This window comes from Martes martes, assembly GCF_963455335.1.
Source record: "Martes martes genome assembly, chromosome: 8".
Taxonomy (NCBI): domain Eukaryota; kingdom Metazoa; phylum Chordata; class Mammalia; order Carnivora; family Mustelidae; genus Martes; species Martes martes.
Window position 1 is genome coordinate 66002117 of NC_137895.1, and position 26494 is coordinate 66028610.

Consider the following 26494-nt stretch of genomic DNA (forward strand, 5'->3'; position numbering starts at 1 on the left):
GCTACCTCTGACAAACCCAGCATGACTCATTTTTCTTCCTCTGCTTGGGCTACACACCCTGGACAGAACAGGAAAGGAGAGGTAGTGCACACCCCCATTGTACGGCGGAGTTCACAGTGTTCCTTATTTCCTTCTGTTATAGGCACATTCACACCCCCCACCTATCCTCGTAATTAGACCATATCGCATAAAACAACACTGTTAGAGTTCTCTGCAATAGTTACTGTTGTCTTTTAAAAAAAAAAGTTTATTTAAGGTTTTACAAACATTACGTTTATTAATTATTCTTTCTCTGGTTAGACTAAAATCTTAACAAAGGCAGACCCAACAATGATCTAAGTAGAGGTAGATTTGTTTGCAAAACTGAAAAATTAAACACTCCACTTTGAGATCCTATGAAAATACCTGGATTGTTTATGGTGATGAAAATGTACGAATTTTGTTTTATTTTTATTTCTCTGAATTTTCCATATTTTCCACAATAAACATACTATTCTTATAAACACATAAGCATACTAACATTTTTAAAGAGAAAGGCTTCTCAGCTAATTTAATCTAGTCTCATCAGTACTCTCACTTTGTATTCCTGAATATTTTTACTTAAGATACCACAGAGAGATAGGCACCAAATATATTATCTCTGTCATCATAAATAAAAGAAAACTTTTTCTATTTCATTAAGCTCCACAAATATTTAAAAGATCTGTAGATTATATGTCTTAATATAGAAAAATATATGGATTGCATATTCTTCAGAAAAATACATTGATTTTCAGATATCTGAAGAATGACTGACAAGCCATAAATTCAAGGAAGAAATTTAATAAGTATCCACTCTTTAAAACTCACTTTTGCTAATATTTCACCCTATATAAATATTTGGCATACAGTGGCCTCTTCTGACACAAATTTAATAACATCTCTTACTCCTGGGACTCCTGGGTGGCTCAGTCAGTTAAGCGTCTGCCTTCAGCTCAGGTCATGATCCCAGGACCCTGGGATTGACTCCTGCATCAGGCTCCTTGCTCAGCAGGAAGACTGCTTTTCCCTCTGCCTGCAGCTCCCTCTGCCTGCAGCTCCCCCTGCTTGTGCTCACTCACTCTCTCTCTGATGAATAAAAAAATAAAATCTTTTTTAAAAAAGTAAATAAATAACATCTCTTATTCCTAAAAAGTTATCAGTCTGAACTAGCTTTGTTATCAGTTTGGAAAAAAGGGCTATAACCCCAGAAAGAACTGGATTACAAAAAAGGAGATCAAATAGTGAAGCCCAAGATTTTCTAAACTCTTAATGAAGCTGGTCTGTACAACATAATTTAAATATTTTTATTGAAAATACATTTCCAGAAAGTACATGCACAAACTTGATAAGTACAAAGCAAAAATAGAGACCTATGAGTTATTTCCCAGTTTGAGTTATCCATATTTTTATTTGCCCTTCCTCTATTTACAAGGACTCCAAAAACTGACTATGTAAACTATTTCCTCAAAAAAATCTACTCAAAATATCTGCTTTAAGTTAATATATTTTAAGACTGAAGTTAGTTTCCTGCTGTAGCTACAACAAAGAATATTTAAAATTTAGAATGTTCTTTTCTAGTACACTTAAAGACTAAGATGAAGTAGATTCATTCCTCCCTATTTTTTCAATAAATGCAGCAAAAACACCTAGACATTATATTTTAAAACAAATGCATGATGATTCTAGAAGGTGGCAAGAAGAGAGGTCTAGGGACCTGGGAAAAAAGGGCATGACGCATTCAGTACTGTTGAATTTTCTTTAGCCTCATACATCCCAAACCGGGTACTGGCACGGGCAGCAACCAGGAAATACCGGTGGGCACAAACAAAAACCCCAAGAAAAGCCCTTCCTCTCTAGCCAAAGGCCCACAGAAGGCCCAATTCAGCAAAACAAAAAAATTGTAGATAATAAATGGCCTGATGACAGCCAAACCCATGGAAAAAAAAATATGACCCCACATCATATCTCTGTGAGCCAAGGCCAAAATGCTAAGCCCAGACTTCCACCTTGACCAGCTGTAGGGAAGTTTCCCATCCCACCCTCGCTGCCCTCTAGCTAACAGCAGAGAAAACCAAGTAGGGAGGCATTTTTTGGACTTGAATCCTCAACCAGACATAAGGAGGCTCTTTCTCCCTCCTTTCCTGTGTCAGAAAAAGCTGAGTGAGGACTCAGAACTCAGCCATCCGAGGCTTCACCACCCCATGTTCCTCCTGCCAACCAGGGCAGTATCAGCCAAGGCTGATGAGGGGCTTGAAATCCCACTTTTTCCCAGGATTAAGAGGTACCTTTCTGATCCAGAAGGTCAATGGCAGCTAAGGAGGAAATGTGAACCTGAAAATAACAAAGTGGCATCTACCTTCCCCCAACTATGCAGTGTCAGGAGACCCGTTAAAATATCAGATTTAAAAGACCCAAGGAGTCATATGAAAGACCCAAAATGCATAGGATATAATTAAAACCACTCATCATACCAAGAATCAGGAAAACCTCAACTTGAATAAGAAAAGACCATGAACAAAGAGCAATAAGCTCACACCAATGTTAGATGATTGACAAGGATTTTAAAGGCAACTCTCATAAAGTTGCTTAAATAAGTAATTATGAACATGATTAAAACATGAGGAAAAGAAGAAAGTTTCGCAAAAAGATAGAACATATAAAGAACCAAACAATGGGTGCCTGGGTGGTTCAGTTGGTTAAGCGTCTGCCTTCAGTTCAGGTCATGATCTCAGGGTCCTGAGATCGAGTCCCACACTCGGCTTCCTGCTCTCGGGGAGCCTGCTTCTCCCTCTGCCCCTCCCCACTGCTCCTACTCACTCTCTTTTTCCCATTCGCTCTCCCTCTCTCTCTCTCACAAAAATAAATAAAAACTTTTTAAAAAATGAAGAACCAAATAGAAATTTTAAAACTGAAAAATACAAAATAAATAGCAAAGAATTGACTCAAAAGCAGACTTGGTAAGCTACAAGATAGAACAATAAAAATTATTCAAACTGAACAGCAGGAAGAAAACAGACTGAAGAAATCATGTACAGAGGCGCCTGGGTGGCTCAGTGGGTTAAAGCCTCTGCCTTCGGCTCAGGTCATGATCTCAGGGTCCTAGGATCGAGCCCCGCATCGGGCTCTCTGCTCAGCGGGGAGCCTGCTTCCCTCTCTCTCTCTCCGCCTGCCTCTCTGCCTGCTTGTGATCTCTGTCAAATAAATAAATAAAATCTTAAAAAGAAAAAAAAGAAACCATGTACAGAACAACAAAGACCTATAGAGAGAGCTCTAACAACAATAACAAAAAGCTTTGCTAAATAGCGTGTTTGCCTTTTGGTTCAGTTTGGTTATGAGACCTCCTAGTACATTTTTCTATCACTTACGTGCCCAAGGTGGTAAGATACTCCATAAGTCAGTTACCCTTTTATTCACGTGGTATAAAAAGGAGAGAGACCCTTCCTGGCGTGGAAGTAAAACCATCTGAAAAAAGTTTTCTTTGGAAGTAACGCTTCCTATAAAAAATCTTTTTAAATTGAATTTGAGTTTTGAGGACTCAACTTGTTACTTTTCTATTATCCCTGTTAATAATAAAAGCAGTTCAACCGCCATGATAATGCCACTTGGGATTTATATTGGTCTTTACTATGAAAAGCTCAAAGTGTCTGTGAGGTCTTAGATGGTATCTCAAGTATATTACTTTACTGTTCTCATTAGTAGACTGAGAAACTGAAACTGAGTTTGCAAAGATATATGTCTCACTACAGGGCCCAGAATAAGTTACTCATTATAGGCAGAAAAAAATATATAAAGTTCTCTCAGTATTCAGTATCGCATCTTCCGATAAGCACGGTAATTCCAGTATGGGGCTGGTAAGTGTGGCTGTACACAACACAATTAGCCTTTGGGGAACAGGCTGCATTATATTAGTAAAATCATTCATTCATTCATTCAAGAATATTACGTGAGCCCATACTATATGCCAGATATGGCTCTAGGCACTGGGAAAGAAAGTTCTTAATTTCATAAAAATCGGTGGGAGAAAATACAAAACCACCAAATTAAAACCAAATAACAGGTGAATAAATGAGGAGGAGGAAAAAAGCAAGGAAAGGTAGCTAGGAAATGCTGAGCATTTACAGTGTCTTATTCTCTATTGCATGGTCAAGGAAAGCAACCACAAGAAGGTAGCACTTGAGCAGGTATTTGAAGGAAGCTAGAGTTCAGTCCGTTGTTAAAAGTATAATATTCAAAACATTAAAATATGACTCACGTAAATATAAACTGAACATAGGCCAAAGATTTATTCTACTCACTTATTAATAAATGAATTAACTTATGTTTAAGACTGAAGGAATTGGATGTTAAGACTGGTTCAAAGAGCATTTGAAAATATATATATATCATATATATGATATATACATATATACATATATGTGTGTGTGTGTGTATATAAATAAAATTTAAATAATGGTGTGTTAGACTAAGAAAGAGTGCTAGGTTGGAGACAAAACTTGCCAATGTCCTACATGGCAGTAAGAGTATTTTTGAAGTTAACAGAAATGACTTAATGTTCTTCTGGGGAAAAAATTAACTAACATGTAATGTCAATATAGTTGAGACTTGGGGCGCCTGGGTGGTTCAGTCATTAAGCGTCTGCCTTCAGCTCAGGTCATAGTCCCAGGGTCCTGGGATCGGGCCCCGCATCAGGCTCCCTGCTTGGTGGGAAGCCTGCTTTTCTCTCTCCCACTGCCCCTGCATGTGTTCCCTCTCTCACTGTATCTCCCTCTGTCAAATAAATAAATAAAATCTTTAAAAAAAGAAAAATACAGCTGAGACTTACAATCAATAGTAAACAGTGAGTCAAATAAAGTACATTCTCCTAAATAATCCAAAGTCTATTAAACAAAATCCCCATAAGACACTGAAAGAACACAGCTCTCCCTTTCCCTTATTTTCAAGTTTTCTTTTCTTTTTTTCTTTTCTTGCAAGAGTTTTGCAGATAGAAGAGCCATCCAGTCAGAGACTGTGAATGAATCACAAACAATTTCCTTTCCTTGCCTGTTGCCACTCCAACAGGCAAGGAATGCCCTCTCCAACATAGACTCACACATTCACCTGGACCTTAATAAGTAAGAAGTTCAGTGTAAGTCAGTCACTGGAAAAATTGGAAAAGCCAGAAGATTTACATTGGAAGGAGACTGAGAATTGAGGTTGGGAAATGATTTGATTTACATTTTTAAAAACATTACCTGCTGAAATAAAAACTCATTAGAAAGAAGAGCAAGGATAGAGGCTAGAAGACTACTTAGGAGACCATTAAAATGATCTAGGCAAATAAACAAGTAAATATATAGTTTGTCAGATGTAGAAAGTGCTATGGAGAAAAACAAAACAGAATATGGGAAGGTTGACAGGGATCTTCTCTGATACGGTGATATTTGCACAGGCACCTGAATGATATAAAAAAGAAAACCATGGAGGGAACTGAGGGAAGAGTGTTCCAGACATAGGGATAAGGCAAAATGACTGAGGAGAAAGAAGTGGGGGAAAGATAGGGAGAGGGGATAAAAGAGAATGCAGTGCCTTGCAAACCATTCTAAGGACTTACTTGGCTTTTAATTTGGGTGAGATGAGAAGCCATGAAGGTTTCAGAGCAGAGAAAGGACATGATCAGCTGTAAGTATTAGACAGATCACAGTGGCTGCAAAGTGGAGAATGGTCTGTAAGTGGGCAATGACAGAAGCAAAAAGATTAGTTAGAAGATCCTTTAGTATTCCACGGGAGAAGTAAGGATGGCTTAGAATAGGGGAGTAGCAGTGACTTAAGGACAAACAATCAAAACCTGGGCATTTTGAAGGTAGAGCCGACAAGTTGTGATAAAGGAACAAACATGGGGTAAATGTGGGTATCATCCTTAATAACTGGAAATACAGAGCTGCCATTTATTGGGATGGGAAAGACTACAGAAGTTTATTAAGGAAATCTGGGGAGAAGAGACATTGATTACAATTTATGAAAAAAGTTAAATATCTTACTTTGGAAGTTACAGGATTTCAAACTCTTCAAATGTAATCACAGTAAGAAAAATCAGAATATCAATTTCTAAGTTTTATCCATCAGAAACCATAGCTTTCACCAGAGTCTCAACTAACCCTCATTGCTTCTCCCAAATGCATATTTTTCAAAATGGCATTTATCATTAATTTCATCCATTGCTGGTCAATATTTTACAAATTGAAGCAAGCACCTGATCCTTCATTAAGTATTTATTAAACACTTTTTGAAATTATTTTACATGTTTCTGCAAAGGGCCTGCATATTAAATTTTAAATTCACAAGGTTTACCTGAAGTTCTTTGTATCTATCTTGAAACGAAATGGCCTCTTGCTCTTTTTCTTTAAGGAAATCTTTTTCTAAGACACTATGCTTTTCCATCAATGATTCCACATCCTAAAAGAAAAATCCAAGCATAAATTTTGTAATATTTAATGGCATAAAATATATTGTTTTCCAATGAACACACCAGATATATTCAGTTTTTTCAATGAACACACCAGAAAATATTTGGTAAGGAAAGAACTAATAGGAAGTATGGTTTGAAGCTCAACACTATTACAGATTATATGCCCCACTCTCATTTCCAGACCTGTATTAACACTGATATAACACTAAAATTATTCACACTAATAAGTGAATAGCACCTAAGCTAACTGTAATCTCTACATATCTTTATATACTTTCTATAAATTTGCAAAGGTCTTTTTGTAGATATATTTATAGGAAAGAGAAATGAGAACATAAATAATTTAACAAAACAGCTGTATAGCTAAGTAATCTTGTCAAATATCCCATGCCACCTAACTTCCCATAGGGACAAGTCAATGTTTCAAAAATCTAATCTGTATAAGAAATACACCACTACCTGTTTTCAAAGTAAATAAAAATAAATCAGAAGAAAAGCATTATAGGAAAAAATATGGTAGGAGATGTTCATCTTTAAAAGTATGTATCTAAGACTAATCATTCTTTATCAAAGACTTTTCTAAGTGATAAACTCTTAAAAGTCATTGAAATCTATAGCCAAGGGAAGAAAGCATCTTCTTCCACTCATGAGTTTTTAATCAGAGATTGGGACTGTATCAGATTTCGAGTCCATGCAATTCAAACATTTATTTTTTTAGGCAAATGTAAATATACCTTTTTAATTCTCTGTTTTTCTTCTTCAGAAACTTTGAGTTTAATCTCCAGACTTGAAATTTTTTGCTGAAGCTGTATGTTTGATACATTGGCTCCAGGATCCTCAGAATCATCCACAAGAGCAATTGTTCCATTACTTTTCTCATCATTTAAACCCAATGGAAAAAGTGAGATATCCAGATGAGTGTGTGTTGATTGCTGAATCTAAACCACATTAAAAAAAAAAAAATACACAAAAGGGAAAAGTTTACACTGCACCAATAATGAAAACATCCAAAGGGCACCAGAAACCACATTTGGAAATTAAGTTGGAGCAAAGGTTCTGAAATTATTTCACCCTTTAAGTAAATCAACAGAAGACCTCAAATTGTTACAACAACCTGATCTTCGCAGCTAAGAAACAAAATTTCTTCTAAACTTTAGATTCTAAAGCATTTATTATTTTGCAAGCAAAGCACTAAAAAACTTGAAACATTTTCTTATGCTTGAAAGCATATAATTAAGTATGGACACATCTGATACTCACCAGTTCTTAAATTTATACAAACATCCAGAATTTGTATATTTTTTAAATTGTAAATCAGAATTTGAAATTTCTTAATAACCACTAATTGATCATCAATCATTCTCTAGTACAGGCAGGTAACAAGTGACTCAAGATTGTGTGCTGTACTTTGGAAATCTGGACTAATTGCAGCATTTAGCCCAATGTCTGGATCAATAAATATTTGAATGAATAAACCCTATGGACTGCTATCTTTTTGGTTTTTACTCTAAAATTGAAATGAACACTCTAGTACCTAAAAAAGGCAGGGTAAGCATCCCTGAAAAGAGAAATAATTATTTTTTTGTAATTATTTTTCCTTTTGAAGTTTTGAAGATTTGAAATGCAAAGCTAAGTCAATTTTAATAAATGATACACTTAAACTGTATTTTGGTAACTATGGCTACTTAAATACTTTGCAATTATGCCACAAAACAAACATATTATTCAGTTTTTTGAATTCTAGCTATTAGCCTCAAAGTTAAAATATCTATAAAAATATTTTTCAGAAAAATAAGTTAAAAAAAATCAGAAAAGCTTCATTTAAAGCAGGCTGTAATTTTTTTTAGTATGTAAACTTACAAAAATACACTTGTCTTTACCTGTGCTTTAGGAACGGTTTGACTGACAATGCTGTTGTCTGTGTGTGCATTCTCTGGTGATGAAATGATGGGCTCAGAAGAGAGGCAGCCAACTGAAGGAGCATGGTCATGGTCCAGTATAATCTCAGGAGAAGCTGGAGAAAGATGGACTCCAGATACTAAAGACAAAACAAATACAGGATTATCCAAGAGAAAGTCAAGAATGAATTGAAAGGAACAAAGAGAGTAGAGGGAAGGAGAGGGAAAAGGGTAAGGGAAGTAAAGGCAATGAAACAAAGATCCTATACCTATTCCTCAGGGATCACTATCTAAAATCTAAAACTAGTATTTCTAAATTTATCATGACATTTCCACATGAGATCCAGGCAACAAAACAGTTTACTAATGTCTTAGTGTTTACATAAAAACACATTACCATAAGTAGTGCATTTCCAACTGAGAGAAAGTATTCAAATGTATTATCCATTTATTCAGTCAAGAAAAAGCACTAGCATACCTACTAGTGCCCAGCACAAGCACGAAACACGGAGAAGATACAGTGAACAAGACGGATGAGTTCATGTACTCAATGACCTTATGACCCAGTAGGCAAGTCAAATCAATTAAATATGTATTACAATAAACTGAGCTAAAAGGAAGAATAATAACCTTAAAAGAGCTAATCCAAGGCGCCTGGGTGGCTTAGTTGGTTAAGCACCTGACTCTTGATTTCAGCTAAGATCATGATCTCAGGGTCATGAGATCAAGCACCACATTCAGTTCAACAAACAGGAAGTCTGCTTCAGATTCTCTCTCTCCCTCTGCCTCTGCCCCTACCCATCTCCACAGCACATGCTCTCTCTCAAATAAATAAACAAAATCTTCAAAAAAATAAATAAAATTAAATTAAAAAGTAGCTAATCCAACTTCCTCTGTGTTAACTTCCTTGTAACAGGCAAAAGACTTTGTTGAAAATCAATTTTAGTTTACTGACTTGTTTCTATAAAAAAGTAATGTTGAAAGAGAATCCTATAATTAGTTTGACAACCAAATATTATTAGATTATGATTAGGCTTAAATACAAAGGTCATGAAAAGAAAGCTGACTGCCAAGATGAAATAAGACAAGACACCAAAAAGAGCAAAATTAAAATATTATACATATTACTACTATATTTTCAAATTTCTTTCTAAAAACTCAAATATATTTGTATTATGTGTTTTAAAGTTTAAGAAGACTAAATCACTTTTAGCAATAATGCATTTATACATTTTCACTTTCTAAATTATATAGACCTTTATTCCACATTGGCATCAGTAGAAACGTCAGCGAAGTTCTACCATAAATTCTGGAAGGCAGCTCACAATGGAAATTGCACTTTTCCCTAAAGAAAGATATGTATGAGGTCATTAGATATTTAAAAACTAAGGAATATATCAATTTCTGATTGGCCACCCTATGGGATCATTCAATTTTCTTATATATACTATTACTATGTCAAGATACCAAGTTTTTAAGACACTATGTGCCATACTGGATAAGGTATTCTAACCTTGTCCCACAGACATTTCACTATTTTAACTAAAATACAGAAAACTGTGCCATATTGGATAAGGTATTCTAACCTTGTCCCACAGACATTTCACTATTTTAACTAAAATACAGAAAGCTGGAATTTCAATTCATGTTTGTACTCGATATATCTTTTCCAGAAATTATTTTTTCTAATCTTCACTAGTCTGTATGCTAACATATATCTCTAAAATGTCAGAATAGTCTAATTCTAATTCTGAACTATAATTTATAATAAAAATATTCCTAATGAACTTTTAAAGGCATGAAAATAAGTACTATAGTACAGTAAAGGGAATACAAACTTGTAATTAACAGCATAGACTCCAGAACCATATTGTCATACCAGGTGTAAGACAACTGGCAAGTTAAACTTCCCTTAGTTTTCTTGCCTGTAAAATTGGCATAGTGTTGCTGATGAGACTTAAATTGACTAAAATATGTAAAACATTTAGCACTGTGTTGATATCATTTTCATTATTACTTCAAAGATCATTACAATTTTTTGGACAATTATGTTTATTTCTGGGCAGAAGGGTACATGTGACTATGATCCTGGGTTCAAGAAACTCTTAAAAATATCATTCTGATCTGGGGCGCCTGGGTGGCTCAGTCAGTTGAGCATCTGCCTTCGGCTCGGGTCATGATCCCAGGGTACTGGGATCAAGCCCCACATCAGGCTCTCTGCTCAGCAGGGAGTCTGCTTCTCCCCTTCCCTCTTCCCCTCTCCTTGCTTGTATGCTCTCTCTCTCTCACTCTCTCTTTCTCAAATAAATAAATAAAAATCTTTTTAAAAATATCAGTCTGATCTAATACCTGAACATTTTAACATCTCTTTATATGTCACTCATATTTGTAGCCATATTCTAAGACATAAATATTGTCCCGAATTAAATTCTCATCCTATAACGTTAAATGGTCAAGTACATCATTTCAGAAAAAGAAGGAAAAGTAGGTAGAATAACGCGAGGAAAGAGGGACTGTAAGAGGAAAGAGATATATAAGGGAAAGAGGAAGGGAGAGGTTGAGGGAGGAAAACAGGAAGAGGGGGACCTCACACTTGTGACTGCAACCTCATAATTCCACCAGCTACTGCCACCCTATCACACTTTCCCTTTATAACCAAAACAAATGATTTGTTTCCATCTTTTTTCTTCCTCTCCCACCCTTTATCACTCCACTGGACCCATCACTTAAGACATTAATTTACCTTTCAGTTACTATTAATCAAATGAACACTTCTTACTTGATCATTCTTTAGTTCTCAGGAGCACCTGCTACTAGCAACCCTCCCTGTTCCTGAACCTCCTCCTTTGGTGCTTGCAATACCATTATCTCCTAGACTTCCTCCTAATAGTTTGACTATTTTGTCCTTGTTTTCTTTTCAGATTCTTTCTCCACTCAATCTTAAGTTTCATTGTTCCCTACATCCTCTGACCTTCCCAATGTCCACATTACCACTTTGAAAATCCATTATTTAGATTATGACTTGTAAGCTAATGACACCTAAATTCACATCTCTAAGCACAAACCACATGCAGATCTCCAGATCCATGTACTCAAGTACCAGACAGTTCCATTTAGCTGTCCAGGAAGTATCTCAAACTTACCCATTATCTTACATAAAGCTGTTTTGCTTCATGTTTTCCATCTTAGTTAACAGTGCCTCAAAGAACTATTTGCCCAAGCCAGAAACGATACCATTAAGTGCCAACTTCACTCCAGTCACACTGTGCTACTAACAGTTCTAATTATGCCATACTGTTTAATACCTCTGTGACCTCACAATATGCTGCCTAAGTAAAAGGCATAGGTGTGGAGTCAATAATGGATTCAAATTCAAACAATAACAACTCACTCGTTTATGCAGCCTTGGGCAAATTACACAAACTCCTCTAAGCCACTGTTTCTTCTTCTGAAAATGGGGAAATAATGTGTAGCTCAAAACAAAGCTATACAGGTTAACTCAGATGATGTATATAATCACTACATTGTACCAGATACATGGTAAATATTCAGTAAATGGAAGCTGCCACTGAAATTATCATTTGTCAACCATCAAAGCAAGCCTATCCAGGAATCTTTTCACCTGCTCCATTACCACCCAATCATAATATAATTTAAATGTCCCACTATCAACATATGACAGAATTTCTAAAAATTAACTATAATTAAAACATTATATATATAATGGGATACAAATAAAGCAATGATTAGGAAAAAATCTATAGTCTTGAACACTTCAATCAATTTTCAAAAAAATCAATGAATTAAATTCCCAGATCATAAACTAAAAAGAAACAATAAAGAAAATTTTAAAAGCACAATAAAGAAAACAAAGATAATGCAGATATAGAAGTAGATTAAGAAGAAAAGTAAATCCAAGTAATCAAAATCCTGAATTTCTAAAAGAAAAAATCCTGAATTTCTTTTAAAAAAAAGTAGTTATTAAAAATAAAAGAGGAAGCAAAAATACACAAATGACAAGGAGAAAATAATTAAAACAGAACAATTTTTTAGTAATAAAACTTCTTCGTAGACTTCTAAGTAAATTTGAAAATCTAGATAAAATAAGCAATTTCCACAGAAATACAGCTTACAGAAGTTGTTCTGATTAGAGCTAAAAAAAACAAACAAACAAACAAAAAAAACCACTCAAAAAATAGAACAACTGCCCTTGGGAAAAAGTTAGGCACCTAACCCACGGGTAAAGCACTCAAGAAAATTTCTACCAAAAATTCGAAGAATGGATAATTCCAATGCTCTAAAACTGTTGCTGAACATTGAAAGTAAAGGAAAATGTCAAAATTTCATTAGCATTATATAACATTAACATAACACTGATAGCTAAGCTTGATAAAGATAGTACAAAAAGAACCATTAGAGATGTTTAGAGTATCACTTATAAATAATGACAAAGTTGTAAATAAAATATTAGTAAAAGAATCCAATACCATATTGAGAGAATGACATGCAATGAACAACTCAGACTTGTTCCAGTAATGCAAGGCTGGTTCACTATTAAGGAATTCATTAACAAAATATTCCATATTAATATATGTCAAGAGAAAAATTATATAATTATTTCCAAGACTTTAAAAATGCTTCTGATAAAACTGAATACCCATATCTGTTAAAAACACTCCAGAAAACAGGAATTGATGGACACTTCCTTAACATGATATAGGCCTTAGTCCTAAAGTCAGCAGGTTAATTAACTACTAGGGAAAAACTAAAGTTGTTTCCTATATGAACAAGAGCAAAACAAGGATCACTACTATCTCTGTGCCACTGAACATTCCACTAAAGGTATAAGGCAATAAGGTTAGACAAGAGAAATTATATACAAGCATAAAAATAGGAAAGGAGGAAAACTATTTCATGTTCCTACTAACTAAAACAACACATACATTCAGTAAAGTAGCAGGATATAAACTTAAACACAGCATATAGAAAATAGTATTTACCAGTAAAAACAATTAACCACTTAGAGTATATAATGGTACAGAAGAGTACTATTTTCCATAGAAAGAAGACAAAATAGTTACAAATTTAAGTGGAAATATGACAAAAACTTTAAAACACTCTGAAAGACCCAAGGATAGACCTGAACAAAGGAAAAGGTCTCTTGAAATTGGATAGGGAAACTAAACATCATAAAGATGCCAATCCTCCCTTAGTTAATTTATAGTCCTAATATAATTCCAATAAAAGTAGCAATAAGCTTTTTTATAAGTGAACTAGACAAATGGACATTAAATGTCACACAGAAAAGCAAAAATGCAAATATGGGCAGGCAAATACTAAAAATGAAAAAGTATAAGGAGGATACTACCCCCTCATTGTAATAAATTAAACTATATTAAAACGTACTACTGACCTTATTAAGACATACTGTATTTTATATTATATTAGCACATATGATAAACGCTTTATAAATAAAACAGTGTATTCATTTGGTGCAGCAGTAAACAGACCAGAAGAATATACCAGAAAGTCCACAATAGTATGAAATTAGATATATGATAAAAGTGGCATTTCAAATCACTAAGGCAAAGATGGGCTTATTAATAAACAGTGCAAGGACAAGGGATAGCCATTTGGGAAAAGATGAAATTAGACTCATACTTCACACTACAGACAAAAAAATAAACTCTAAATTGATCAGAGATCCAAATATTTAAAAAATTAGACCATATAAGGATGTGTGTGTGTGTGTGTGTGTGTGTGTGTGTAGTTTCTCTTAAACTATGAGTGAGTTCCTTTTTACCTTGGGTATAAGAAAGGGCTTTTTAACCATAACTCGATTCTAGATACAGTTAAAAAAAAAAAAAAAAAACCTGGCAAATTTGACTATAGCATATATACAAATTTTGGGGTACAAAAATTATCCTCAACAAAACTTTAAAAAGCTGATAAACTAAAAAATATGTAGAATATGTATCACAAGTAATGGTTAATATTTCTAATATGTAAAAAAATGCTTAAAACTTAAAAGGAAAAAATTAGAAGGAAAAAAAAAAGCCAATAGAATAACGGGCAAAAATGTGAACAGACAATTCACCAAAAAATAAGATATACAAACAGTCCTTAAATATATGAAGAGACACAGACATAGGCACCTGCTCATTTGTATTTGTCATAAACACAGGGAGAAGAAAACCAAAACTACTGAGATAATAGGTGAAAGACAGGTGGCATGAAGTAGAAAGACAGAAGAAAGGAATGGTGGAAATACCTTTTCTGAGTATAGTTTTTTAATATGGTTCTGATTTTTGGAACCATGTTAATGTTTCACATACTCAATAAAATAAAAATAAAATCAACAAGCAAGGGAATAAGGGGATTGAATCCTAAAATAATATACAAAGAGTAATAAATGAACTAAACCATATTTCAAACGAATACTCTTATCACACCATGAAGTGTGAGAGGGGTTGGGGTGGGGGGCAAAAACTAATCCAACTTTGTTTGGGACATAGTATTTTGACTATACGTCCTCAGTGTAAAGAACAAAATGAATGCTAAACAAATAGTGAGGAGAAGAAGAAGAGGAAGAAAAAAATAAGAAAATGAGGAGGAAGGAAAAAAGGATAAATACAAAGCAAATATGGTAACATGTAACATCTGAAGAGAATCGATGAAAGACAGATGGGAATCACTTGTCCATTTCTTACAGCTTTTCTGAAGTCAAAATAAAAGGAAGAGCAAAAGGTGGGAGGGAAATTATATAATAGAAAATAAACAAGAGATCCAAAGTACTGCTCTTAAGGGAAAAAAATACCTGGTCTAAACAAAAGTCTTCTCTTTGCAAAGTGGCTGAATAAAGACTCGGTATCACTAAAACCACATACGGGAATACTTCTAGTGATACTGTTCATGATGGCAAATAAGTGGCAACAGCCTAAATACCCACTGACAGTTGAAGAGCTAAATGAGCTGTGGCATAATCATATATTGGAATATTTTACATCAGTGAACATAAAGAAACTACAGGTATATGCAACAAAAGGGAGGACTCGTAGAAACTAAGTTTGGGAGGAAAAAAGTAAATCGTAGGGAGTTCACATGTATTAACCTATTTTTATAAGGCACATAAAACTCTTTAGAGATATATACACATATACCATAAAATTGTATTTTACAAAAGTGAGGAAAACATAACTCAAAATTTAAGATAGTGGTTCTTTTTAGAAGAAAATATAGGAATAGGACAGAAGAAGAATACTAGAATTGGTAATGTTCTAGTTTTTAAATGGCAGGTTCATGAGTGCAATTTGCAAATATAACAAAGAAAAAAATAATTACATATGCCTAAAAATTTAATTCTTTAGATGTCTTGTTTCAGTGCCCTTACTGGTTGTATTTCTCAACCCTCCTGAGCTACATTAACCTGCTGATCAAAATTTGCTCTACATAAGTAAGATGGGAAAAACTCTAACTCAAACTAAAGATAAAGAGGGACCAACTAGTTTACTAAAATAAGTTATGCTTTTATGAAAAGATGTCAAGAATCAGCAACCACCAATAAATACAATATTTGAAGGCATGAGCTTCTCTGGCATCCTGCTAATGTCAATACACATTCCAGAAACTAGGAACGTTGAGCCTAAAATGCCTAGAATTTACATGTGCTTTCAGCTTACGAGGTATTAGTGGGATTTTCATGAATTTGTTTAACTAAATAATATAGATGTTTACTGAATATATCATAATCCACATCCTATTTTAAAAATAAAATGGGAAAACAAATGAGTTGTGCTGTGAAAAAAAAAAGAGAACACATAACTGTATTACTCTCTAAGTAGAAACAAGATATTTTCAGTTAAGCCTCTAAGTTTTCCACTATGCTAGAATTCACACATCTTCCCTACATTTTAGGTGACTATTTAATAATAGTAATTTACCTTAAAAAAAGCCACATATTGGTAAATACTGTCCACATATATAGACCAAAATTATTATTCAACAATAATGATGGTACACATTTTATATATGCCTGCTTAACAAATGGGAATTTTTAAGCTTAATAGAAAATTACGAATCCCAAATGTAAAATATAATTATCTTCTCACCTAGCCATTAAAATACAACTCTCAAGTTTCAAACTGCTACAGTATTCTTTGGTCCATTAAAAGTTGATTGGGGGCCTCTGGGTGGCTCAGGTGGTTGGGTGTCTGCCTTCAGCTCAGGTCATGATCTTCAGGTTCTGGGATCTAGCCCCACATCGGGCTCCTGGATGGCTTGGTAGGGAGACTGCTTCTCCCTCTGCCTCTCCCCACTGCTTGTGTTCTCTCTCTCTCTCTCAAATGAAAAAATAAAATCTTAAAAAAAAAAAAAAAAAAGTTGACTGGTACCACGCTTCATGTCAAAAATCTTTATAAGATCAAGTGTACCCAACAGCACCGTTCTCCACATAAAAAGCTAATTTTTTAAAAGCAGAAACCTACACAATTTTATTTCTTTGGGTATTTTGTTTGTTTGCTTGCTTTTAAATCTTTAGCAAGAGTACAGACACAATTTGCTTCATTTCAAATGTGAAATCCTTGGTTTTCTAAAACAGAGAGTACAAGGTCAGCATACACTCTTTTGTAGCTATAAAGCTAATCAAAAATGCAATGAATGGCAGTTCTGCATCTTTCACTTTGAAACAGTAATCAGCAAAGTCACTGGACATATCATTTTTCATTGACAGACCTCTTCTAAAACACAAAAAAGCCTACTATGTCAGAACACTGCATAACCAAAGGAGGACCAAGTTTCCAAACAGTATGCAACTTTTTTCCAGTAATTTTGCCTGTGGTCAACTCTGTTTTGTTTACATAAGCATAAAAACTCTTGTAAAGTCTAAACAAGAAACAGGTGTAAATACTCATGCACTTTTAACTATACCCAAAGAAATCTGTTAATCTCCACTGATGCTTAACAATTCACAAGGAGAACACTAATAAAATGATAAAAGTTTTTACAACTTTTAACTTAAAAAATATTTTTGGACCTTAATTTTCATTCAGACATTCTTTTATCCAACCGAGGCCCTTCCTTTTCACCATCTCTTCATCTCACAGAAGCTGACGATTACCTTTTACAAACTGTCATTGCACTGAAATCCTCTGATATCCTAATTTATTTTCAGGTCTATGTATGAACCCACTACTTCTGGTTCAGGGCTCATTGCTGAGACTGTGCACTCCACTCATGTAAATTAATCATTCAGTTATGGAAAATTATGCAAAAATTAAGGAAAATCTAAATAGTATATCTAAATATGAAGGTTTGTTAGCAGATGTAAAACAAATGGATAGGTTGGGTTTCTTTAAATGGCAGAAACCAGGATTAAAATCAGTGTTTAGAAAAGTATTACCTCTATCCAAGAAGGTTCTCTCCAAGAAATAACCCTTGATTTATTATTTAATGGATTACAAGATATTACCAAGGCTATCCAGGTTACAGACTTTCGGAGAAAAACATAATAGCTTCAAAAAGGCTAAGCTACAGGAACACAAGCAATAGGAATGCCCATTTTCTCAGCAAAAGAAGGATTACAAAATTGATACATTTTTACCAATTTACTTTCAATTAGTCTCCAGAGTATCTTAGAAATACAGGCTCCACCTCTCCTTGCCTCTTTGAGGAATAATAGTGTGTTCCTAAGAGCTATTTTGGCAACACCATATACCACAAATTGTAATGAGCAATTTTTGGAATTATGCAGATGACTAAAAAAAACTATGTTTTAATTTATAAAAGAGAGATAGAATCTTTATATTCAGAGAATCATCATAATCCATCACTAGAATGGTCAACACAAATTCATACCACATAAATAAAATTTTTTGGACAGGGACATTAAAAAATAATCTATTTAAATCCCCACTACTTCTTCATTATCATTGCAGGAAAAAAATCCCACATCATCCAAGAAATACTAAAAATAAAGAGAGAAACATGCTAACAAAATGCAGATAGAATTATCTAATGACTCTAATAACTTTGAAAAATATGGAAGAAATATCTCAGAACCATAAATATACCTTTAAGCCAAGTTACTATCTGACATGTTTTTTTCTTCCAACTAGTGCTTGCACAAGGTTACCAAACATAGGCAAATTCTAAACCATTTCCAAAGAGGAAGGGAAAAAAAAGTCACAATTTAAGTTAAAGCAATATACTAAACTGATACGCTGAGGAAGTTTTTGGCTCCCCAGTCTATGGAAGCTGGGTCCAAAGCTCAGGTAAATTAAGGAAAAAACAAAACAAAACAAAACCAACCAAACAAACAAAAACATTATTTCAGAGTAAATAACCTACCTTTATTTAATCCTCATTGTTGACCATGCATAACACTGTGCTACTTTCATCGCAGCACACACAAGTCACAAAAACTAAGGCTACCCATTGTTTGCAGAGATGAAGAAAAACCAACTGATGATGACTATTTCTATAGATAGACATTAAGTACAAAAGGGCATAATCACAAAGGGTAAAAAGCAGGGAGTGTTAGAACCCAATTCCCACCTCATGGGCAAGTAGACACGATCCTCACAGGTCAGAGTGAGGCCCATCTTAGCTTAGAAGGTAGCTACAATCCCCATAAGAATCGGTATCTCTTAAAACAATCTTATGGACATTGCTACTAGGGTCTCAAAACAGACATGTTTCATTACAAAATTTAACATACCAGGAAAGTCCAAAACTATGCTCTCCAACCAAATAATGTAGCTCATTCAGAGAGCTCCTAGAGAAGACATAATTTATTTATCAGGATCATTTTTCAATCCAAGCACTATTGCCTGGTAACAAGGAAGACATTCCACTTCATCATGTTTCCAGGGGAAGAAAGCCAGAAAGTGTAAACCAAAAGATGTATCTTTTGAGAAGGACATTTAGAATGTCTAAGAGACATCCAAGTGAAAACAGTGGGCAACCTGTAGATTATATGAATCTAAAGAGGCGAGAGGCTTAAATGTATTAACAATAGTAAACTTGGAAAAAAACAAACAATTGAAACAATAACATGCAGCTTGATTACTTCTAAAAAAGAGAAATCATCAAAATGTGCCTCTAAAATGTCTTGGGGCACCTAGGGGGCTCAGTTGGTTAAACATCAGACTCTTGGTTTTGGCCCAGTTCATGATCTCAGGGTTGTAAGATCGAGCCCCACACCTCAGGCTCTGTGCTCAACCTGGAGTGGGCTTCCCCTCCCCCCTCTCTCTTTGCCCCTGCCCCCTCCTCTCTCTCTACAATAAATAAATTTATTTATTTATTTATAATTGTTGAAAGTCTTTAAAAGCAGAGCTGAGGTTTTTACTTGAAGAAGTTCTGCCCTGAGCTGCAGCTTCAACCTGTGCCTGACAGTTTGAATCTGGCCTTCCTGATGCCTACCCTATGGATTTCAGACTTGCCTAGCCCACCCCCCAAATCATACAAACCAATTACTTGCAGTATCTCTTTATATATCTACTACTGGTTCTGCTTCTCTGGTTGAACCATGGTGTTACAAATACCATGTCCACATAATACATAATACTCTAATACTTCCCAAAAGTCCTTAATGGGTAAAAACCTTTCAATTTAATTGGACCAAACAGACTATTGTCAACATATACCCCAATACTTAAACTCTTTTCTTGAACAAAGTAAAGAATAAATGAAAAGACAAACACAGATGGAAAATTGGACTGTACAATTCTCCCAACTTAAAGAGAAAGCCATATTGCATAGAATATCTTAAAGTTTGTGTGACTCTTTAATCATTAATTGGCAATTGTTTTTAACAGAAAGATGCTCATACTAGTGGTGGGTATTAAGGAGGGCAGTTATTGCATGGGACACTGGGTGTGGTGCATGAACAATGAATTTTGGAACACGAAAAAATAAAATTAAATTAAATTTTTAAAAAGTTAAAAAAGAATATTAAAAAAAGAGTACATTTATCATGATTAGCACTGAGTAATGTATAGAATTGTTGAATCATAGTATTGTATACCTGAAACCAATATAACACTGTATATTAACAGTACTAGAATTTAAAAAATAAAAGTGATAATGCTTATTCAAAAATAAAGAAATAAATAAACAATAAGTAAATAAATAAATGTAAAAAAGAAGATGATCATAAAGAGGTATAAGTCATTAATCAATTTATATGTTCCTCTAATCCAATATCCCAACCATCATAATCATAGACATCTAGATTATAAAAAAGAATTCTCTATTATCTATTACCCGTCCAACATAAATAACATCTAGAATAAAACAGAATATCATTACTTTACAGACAGAATGTTTTTTATAGCCAGTTTTTGGTTGTGAAAGCAGTGTTTCAGTGCGAAGTAAACCATAAAACACAAAGCCAGATGGTAATTTCAAATGAGAGATGTGTGTAAGGACAAAGTTAAGGACCTAATAGAAATAGCTGAGGGAGGAAAAAAGGGTAAATAATAGAGAAAAATTATCTAAAATGTTTTCTCTTCACACAAAAGATGTAAGAAAAAGAATACTTTCTGAACCTCTCTAAAATGCTGTCCCATACATTACATTCAATTTTGTAAGATTATCAAACTGTCCTACTAAGATCTTCTAGTATTATCAACATGCTAAGAGCATGACTCTTAGCTCAAACAGGTCAAATCCTAAAAAAAAGGAGTTATATACCTTCTGTTCTTGTTGTGTACACTGATTGTTTACTATTTTTTTAAGTTTGGGGTTTTTTTTTTTTTGTTTTGTTTTTAAGATTTTACTTATTTGTCAGAGAGAGAGAGAGAGCACAAGCAGGGAGAGCAGCAGGGAGAGGGAGAAGCAGGCTCCCTGCTGACCAGGGAGCCGGATGCAGGACTCGATCCCAGGATGCTGGCATCATGACCTGAGCCGAAGGCAGATGCTTAACTTACTGAGCCACCTAGGCATCCCTACACTACAACCTGCTCATATCACAATGCTTTCTGAGACAAAAATTTTTTTTTAAAAAATTAAATATGTTTGGAGATTTACCATCTTCAAAGCATTTACTTGCATTCCCTCTGTTTATATTCCCAATAAAACCCAAACATGGCAGGTAGAGAAAAATAAGCTCTATAAGGAGAGATATGATGTACCATATTTTAAGCTAAGCCTAATTTTTTTAGACTAACATCCCTAATTTTTGAGACTAACACAAATGGTTCAATACTATATATACATATATTTAGACAAAGAGAAAATCACTCCAGAGTATAAGCATGCATATCATGTGGCTATGAGTATTTGCCTTCTTTAAGTAACAGGTAACTCTGAGAGTCTAAAAGGAGCTATGAACTTTCTTTCCAGGAAGGTCCATACACTCATAGGAGTACAGAATTTAGCATGTAACTTGATGGATTTCATACATGCCATATCTAGAGGCTTTATAAAAAGAGGATAAAAAAATAAATAAGACAGTTTTCCATCCTAAAGATCATGTTGTAGTGAGGATACATATAAACAAATTAGTATAACACGTAATAGAAGATGTAGAAGATTAAGTATAAGAAGAAAAGGATTATTCTATCTTTATATGAAAAGCCTCACAAAGGACATGATCCCTAGGTAGACATAAAATATGACATATAGCTTGTCAGATAAAGGAAAAGCAAGAGAAGGGGGAAAGTTAATATTTAAATAGCACCATCTCAGGCAGACATACTCATTTAATCATTAATAGTATTTATTATAATCTTGAATCATATGTATGTACCCATAATTAAATAGCTTTCATATATATGAATGGATAGCTATACAGTGTAGGTTATATAATATACGTGTGTGTGTGTGTGTGTGTGTGTGTGTATTCACACTTAATCTTCAGAATACTTCTGAGCAAGTATCATTACCATTTTACAGATAAGGAAACAGGTAATGAAAAGGCTAATTTAACTTGGCCAGGTCACAGAGCTTCTTACTAGTACTTCCCAGGCAAAGGGAAGAGCGTATGAACACTGTATGTCAACTACATTAAAAAAAAAAAAAAAAAGCTACAGAGACATGAAACTGCAGTTTAGGGGACAGCAAATTCTACAGCATAAATGAAAAGTAAAAAGCTCAAAAGAAATATGGTGATTACAGAGGTCTCAGTCAACTAGTTGTAACAAATTTAGAAAAAGAGAGAAACTTAAGAATAACAGTTATCTGGCTGGTACACCTGGTTGAATGCTGGTTTTATTAAGCGAGAAAAGAAATATGAGAAGTGTGCAGGTTTAAAGCAGTAGAAAGGGAGGTAAGTTTTAGTTATGTTGACTTTAAGTTACCTAAGGGACCAGCCAGATAGAAAGAGCCAAAGAGCAGTTGAAAATTTAAGTCCGAAGCTCTAAAGAAGGGACAAAATAAAAGCACAAACCAAAATATCCTCAAATAAAAGATTTCACCAGTGAAAAAATAAAAGAGTCATGGACAGAACATTAGAAAAAAACAATTTTTAAGAGACAGGAAGAAAAAAGATGATAATGAAGTGAAGAATGCAAAAGGGTTCGAGAAGTGGGGAAAAAACCAGGGGTATCCACTGTCATAATCATCAACCTAAAAGAGAAGAGCTGACAGTATAAAATGCCACAGGTGAAATAAAACAGCAATTGATAGAAAGGAAAGGTCATTTCCATATTTGGCAGGAATTGAGGGGGTTGAAAAAGTTGACTGAGGAAAGCTCAGTGGAGAAAGAGACATTTAAACCAAGCCTTGAAAGAACCATGTGACTTGAACATGCAGTAATGGAGACCATCCCAGCTGGAGAACAAAAGGAAAAACTAAGAAGCAGAGAGGTAGGAACCCACTAGGAAAAATATGCTGGGAAGAGCAAGTAATTTCAGTTTTACTGGACCACTGGTATTTCAAGGGTAACAGTGAGTGGAAAGTCAACAATGGCCATCACCAGACAAGAGTGGATTTTGAAAGTTAGACAAAAGACCGTAGGGGTTTTGAACTCTACTGTATAAAGACTATTCTAGAAACCATGTACAGGATGAATTAGGAGAAATGATGCCAGTTAAGACAGTATTTGTAATAATTTACATGAGATGTGATATAAATCTGAACTAGTTTGATACAGAAGTGAAAACAAAGGAGGGGGGAGCTGATGCACTAAACAGAAGAATGTAACCAACAGTACTAACCAATGCAATTTATTTAGCTTTTGCTAAAGCTAAACAACTGTACTAACCAAAACCAAAGCCATTTCAAGACAAAGCGTTTGAGATACCAAAAATAATTAACCCCACTGAAAAGAAAATCTGTAACTTAATTGGCATAGCATCTATAGCATTCATGGTGAGTATGAGAAATTCCCTTTATCACAGTAAGTCATTTATAAATCTCTTAAATGTTTAATTACTTTAAAAAAGATGAGTTTGTAGCTTTTTCTTATAGAAATATATTTGAACATAAGGTTGTTTCAGTTCTAAAACATTCACTAATTTTAATGTCTACCTTACATAGTTTTATGTAAAAGTGTTTATATTTTTTTTACCAAACCTGTAAATAGATCACTATAAGCTAGGAGCTAATGAAATATGGCTTCAAGTAGCCTTTAGGAAAACTAATAGCACATCTCTGAAACTTAATTTCCCATAAATCTTAGCAGGTAAGTAAGACAATTATAAAATTAAAAATCTAAAATCAAAAAGGTAAAATTTCTCTAAACTACTTATGTAATAAGCAAAATATTAACCTATAAAATATATATACATTTCATGAAGAAAAGCTTATGGTATGGATCCTATTACATTAGATTTTTTTCCTTTTTTGTAATATAAAGAAGTCAATTAATATTTGCAATAAGCAAAACAATTAGGAGCTTTTCCAAACTAAATTTAACCAGTTACACATACTGCTAGACTTAGAAAAACATTGTGCTTCAATGAAAACTTTAAAATTCAGTTGTCCCAGGAAACTGAGAGACTAATTCAGACTCAAAAACCTAAGAGACTGACTAAGCAGTCTGAATAAGGCAAAAATTACAGCCTATCCATCAAGCCCAGCTGTTTACCACTTCATGGGCAGAAACATAAAAGTCTGAACTACTTTTCAGAAGTAAACAATTCTTCTAATTTAGATCTTTCCCATCAAGAGAAAAAAGACAACTAATTATTTTTGTTACACACTGTGAAGTATAACTGTCTATTTAGTTCACTTTAACCATAAAAGAATCCAGGGAATAAATATACTTTTTTGATTTACACCCAATGAATCCAAAATGACATCAGGTTTAAACTCTGAACAGTACTACCATGACCAACAACAATGCCTTTTCTTTCTGAAGAAATGTAATTCAAAAATTATAAGAATTATATACGAATAGTACTCAATTAGTGTAAAGATACCAAATGTTCTCATTGATAGTGAATATAAGTGTATGATTTACATATTTTATGGATGTAAAAAATACTTTTAACATAAGCCCATTGGACATCATCATATTTGATTAAGCTATAGCAAATACATTAGTGACGGTACAAGATTTAAGTACATTAAAACAGACAATGTATTTGTAGTAGACACACAGTAATTACCAGAATCCAAAAAACAAGAGCCTGAAAGTTTAATTTTTTATTTCAGTATTTTTTTTTACTTTAAATTAAATTCATGAAAACCAGCCGTCAGGAAGTAGAATATTTAGGTAAAGATTTTTTTTGTTAAAAACAAAAATCCTAAAACTTCTGTTTCCAAAAGTATAAGAGATTAGGTACCTGGCTAACCAATCCACAGAAAGCCATTAAAAATACAGATAAATGTTTTTAAAAATCCACTAAAAAAAATCAACTGATAATCTTGCAAAATAGAAATACTTAGGCAAAAAATAAGTAAACTATGTAACAAAAAGAAATAAGCAAGTTTTTGCCTTGGAGACATTTGCCAACCTTGTAAACCTCAGCTTTGTTTTCCAAGATCTCAAAGACATGGGGAAAAAGTAAAGTTCAGGGCCCACCAAAGGGCCCTCCCCCACAAATCTGGGACCTCAAAGAACTATATTCTCCTGCTAAGAGTGAACTCAAAATAACATACCCATCCTAGAACACAAAAAAGAAAATAGCCTGTTCTAACAATGCAATGGATGAGGGAAAGGAGAAAACAGAAGACAAGGGGAAGAAGCAGAAGAAGAGGAGAGGAATGGAATGGAAAAGGAAGAGGAAGGGAAGGGAAGAAAGATCAAAAGAGTGAGAAAGAAAAGGGGAAAGAACGGGAAAGGAAAAGGGGAAGGAGAGCAGGAAGAGAGGGTAAGAGAAAGAGGAGGATGGGAGAGAGAAAGAGAAAGAAATTATAAAGTCATGGGTAAGCTTTACACCAGCTTAGACAATGATGAACAAAGAACTGGTGCATGAAAGATGGACCTGTAACTGCTCAGACTGTAGCACGGTCTGTAGACTGTAGATAGCTTCACTAATCAGAACAAGGACAAGCATTTCCCAACAAGTATCTACTGAGGGTTTGCCACCAAGGTCCCCCTCTATGGAAAACTCCCAAAGATTAACTTCAAGCAGAAGGAAAGTGATTTGTGATGCAGAGTTTAAGTTGCAAGAAGAAAAAAAGGAAAAAATGGTAAATATGCAGATCAATCCAAAATATTTTGTCTATATAAAACATTATTGGAAGTAACAATGCCTTGTGGAGTTAAATATATATGTTAAATATATAAATATACAGGTAGAATCTGGGGAATAGCTATATGAAAAATACTTGGCAACACTAGCATAATGACCAGAGAGGAAAATTCCTGAAGTTCAGATGTTCCACTGTGCTTATGTTTTTCAGAAGGAAGATAAAGATACTAATTTGCTTCAGGCTTTACTAAGTTAAGAATGCTTGTTAAAATTTCTAGGGAAACCACCAAAAGAAGCAAAACAGGGCTCATAATTTCCAAACTGAACGAGCAGCTGGAAAAGGAAAATAAAATCAATCCAAAAAGGTAAAAAAGAAAAAAGAAGAAACAAAATGGCACCACAACAAGAAAGCCAAAACTGTAGGTAGGAAAAAGAACCACATACTAACATCAGTAATTACATTAAAACATAAAGGGACTAAATAATCCAATTTAAAAACAAGGACTGTCAAACTCGATAAACAAACAAAATTGAGCGTTGAGCTATTTATG

At 34.2% G+C, this 26494-nt stretch overlaps 1 protein-coding gene across 4 annotated transcripts in view; it reads right to left on the minus strand.

Moving 5' to 3' along the window:
- The window catches only part of CCDC91 (coiled-coil domain containing 91), a 362303-nt gene that overhangs the window by 242253 nt on the left and 93556 nt on the right, over window positions 1-26494 (minus strand). For 3 of the 4 annotated variants that reach the window (XR_013967309.1, XM_080812002.1, XM_080812003.1), the window contains exons 4-6: window positions 8347-8504; window positions 7201-7404; window positions 6349-6453 (exon numbers count right to left, since the gene is read on the minus strand). Coding sequence is in view for 3 of the 4 variants with exons in the window: in XM_080812002.1 (XP_080668128.1) it covers window positions 6349-6453; window positions 7201-7404; window positions 8347-8504 (467 nt within the window). In the remaining variant the exon portion in view is untranslated. Of the gene's footprint in view, window positions 1-6348; window positions 6454-7200; window positions 7405-8346; window positions 8505-9620; window positions 9710-26494 lie in introns of all 4 variants that reach the window. The other variant, XM_080812004.1, reaches the window with a different exon arrangement.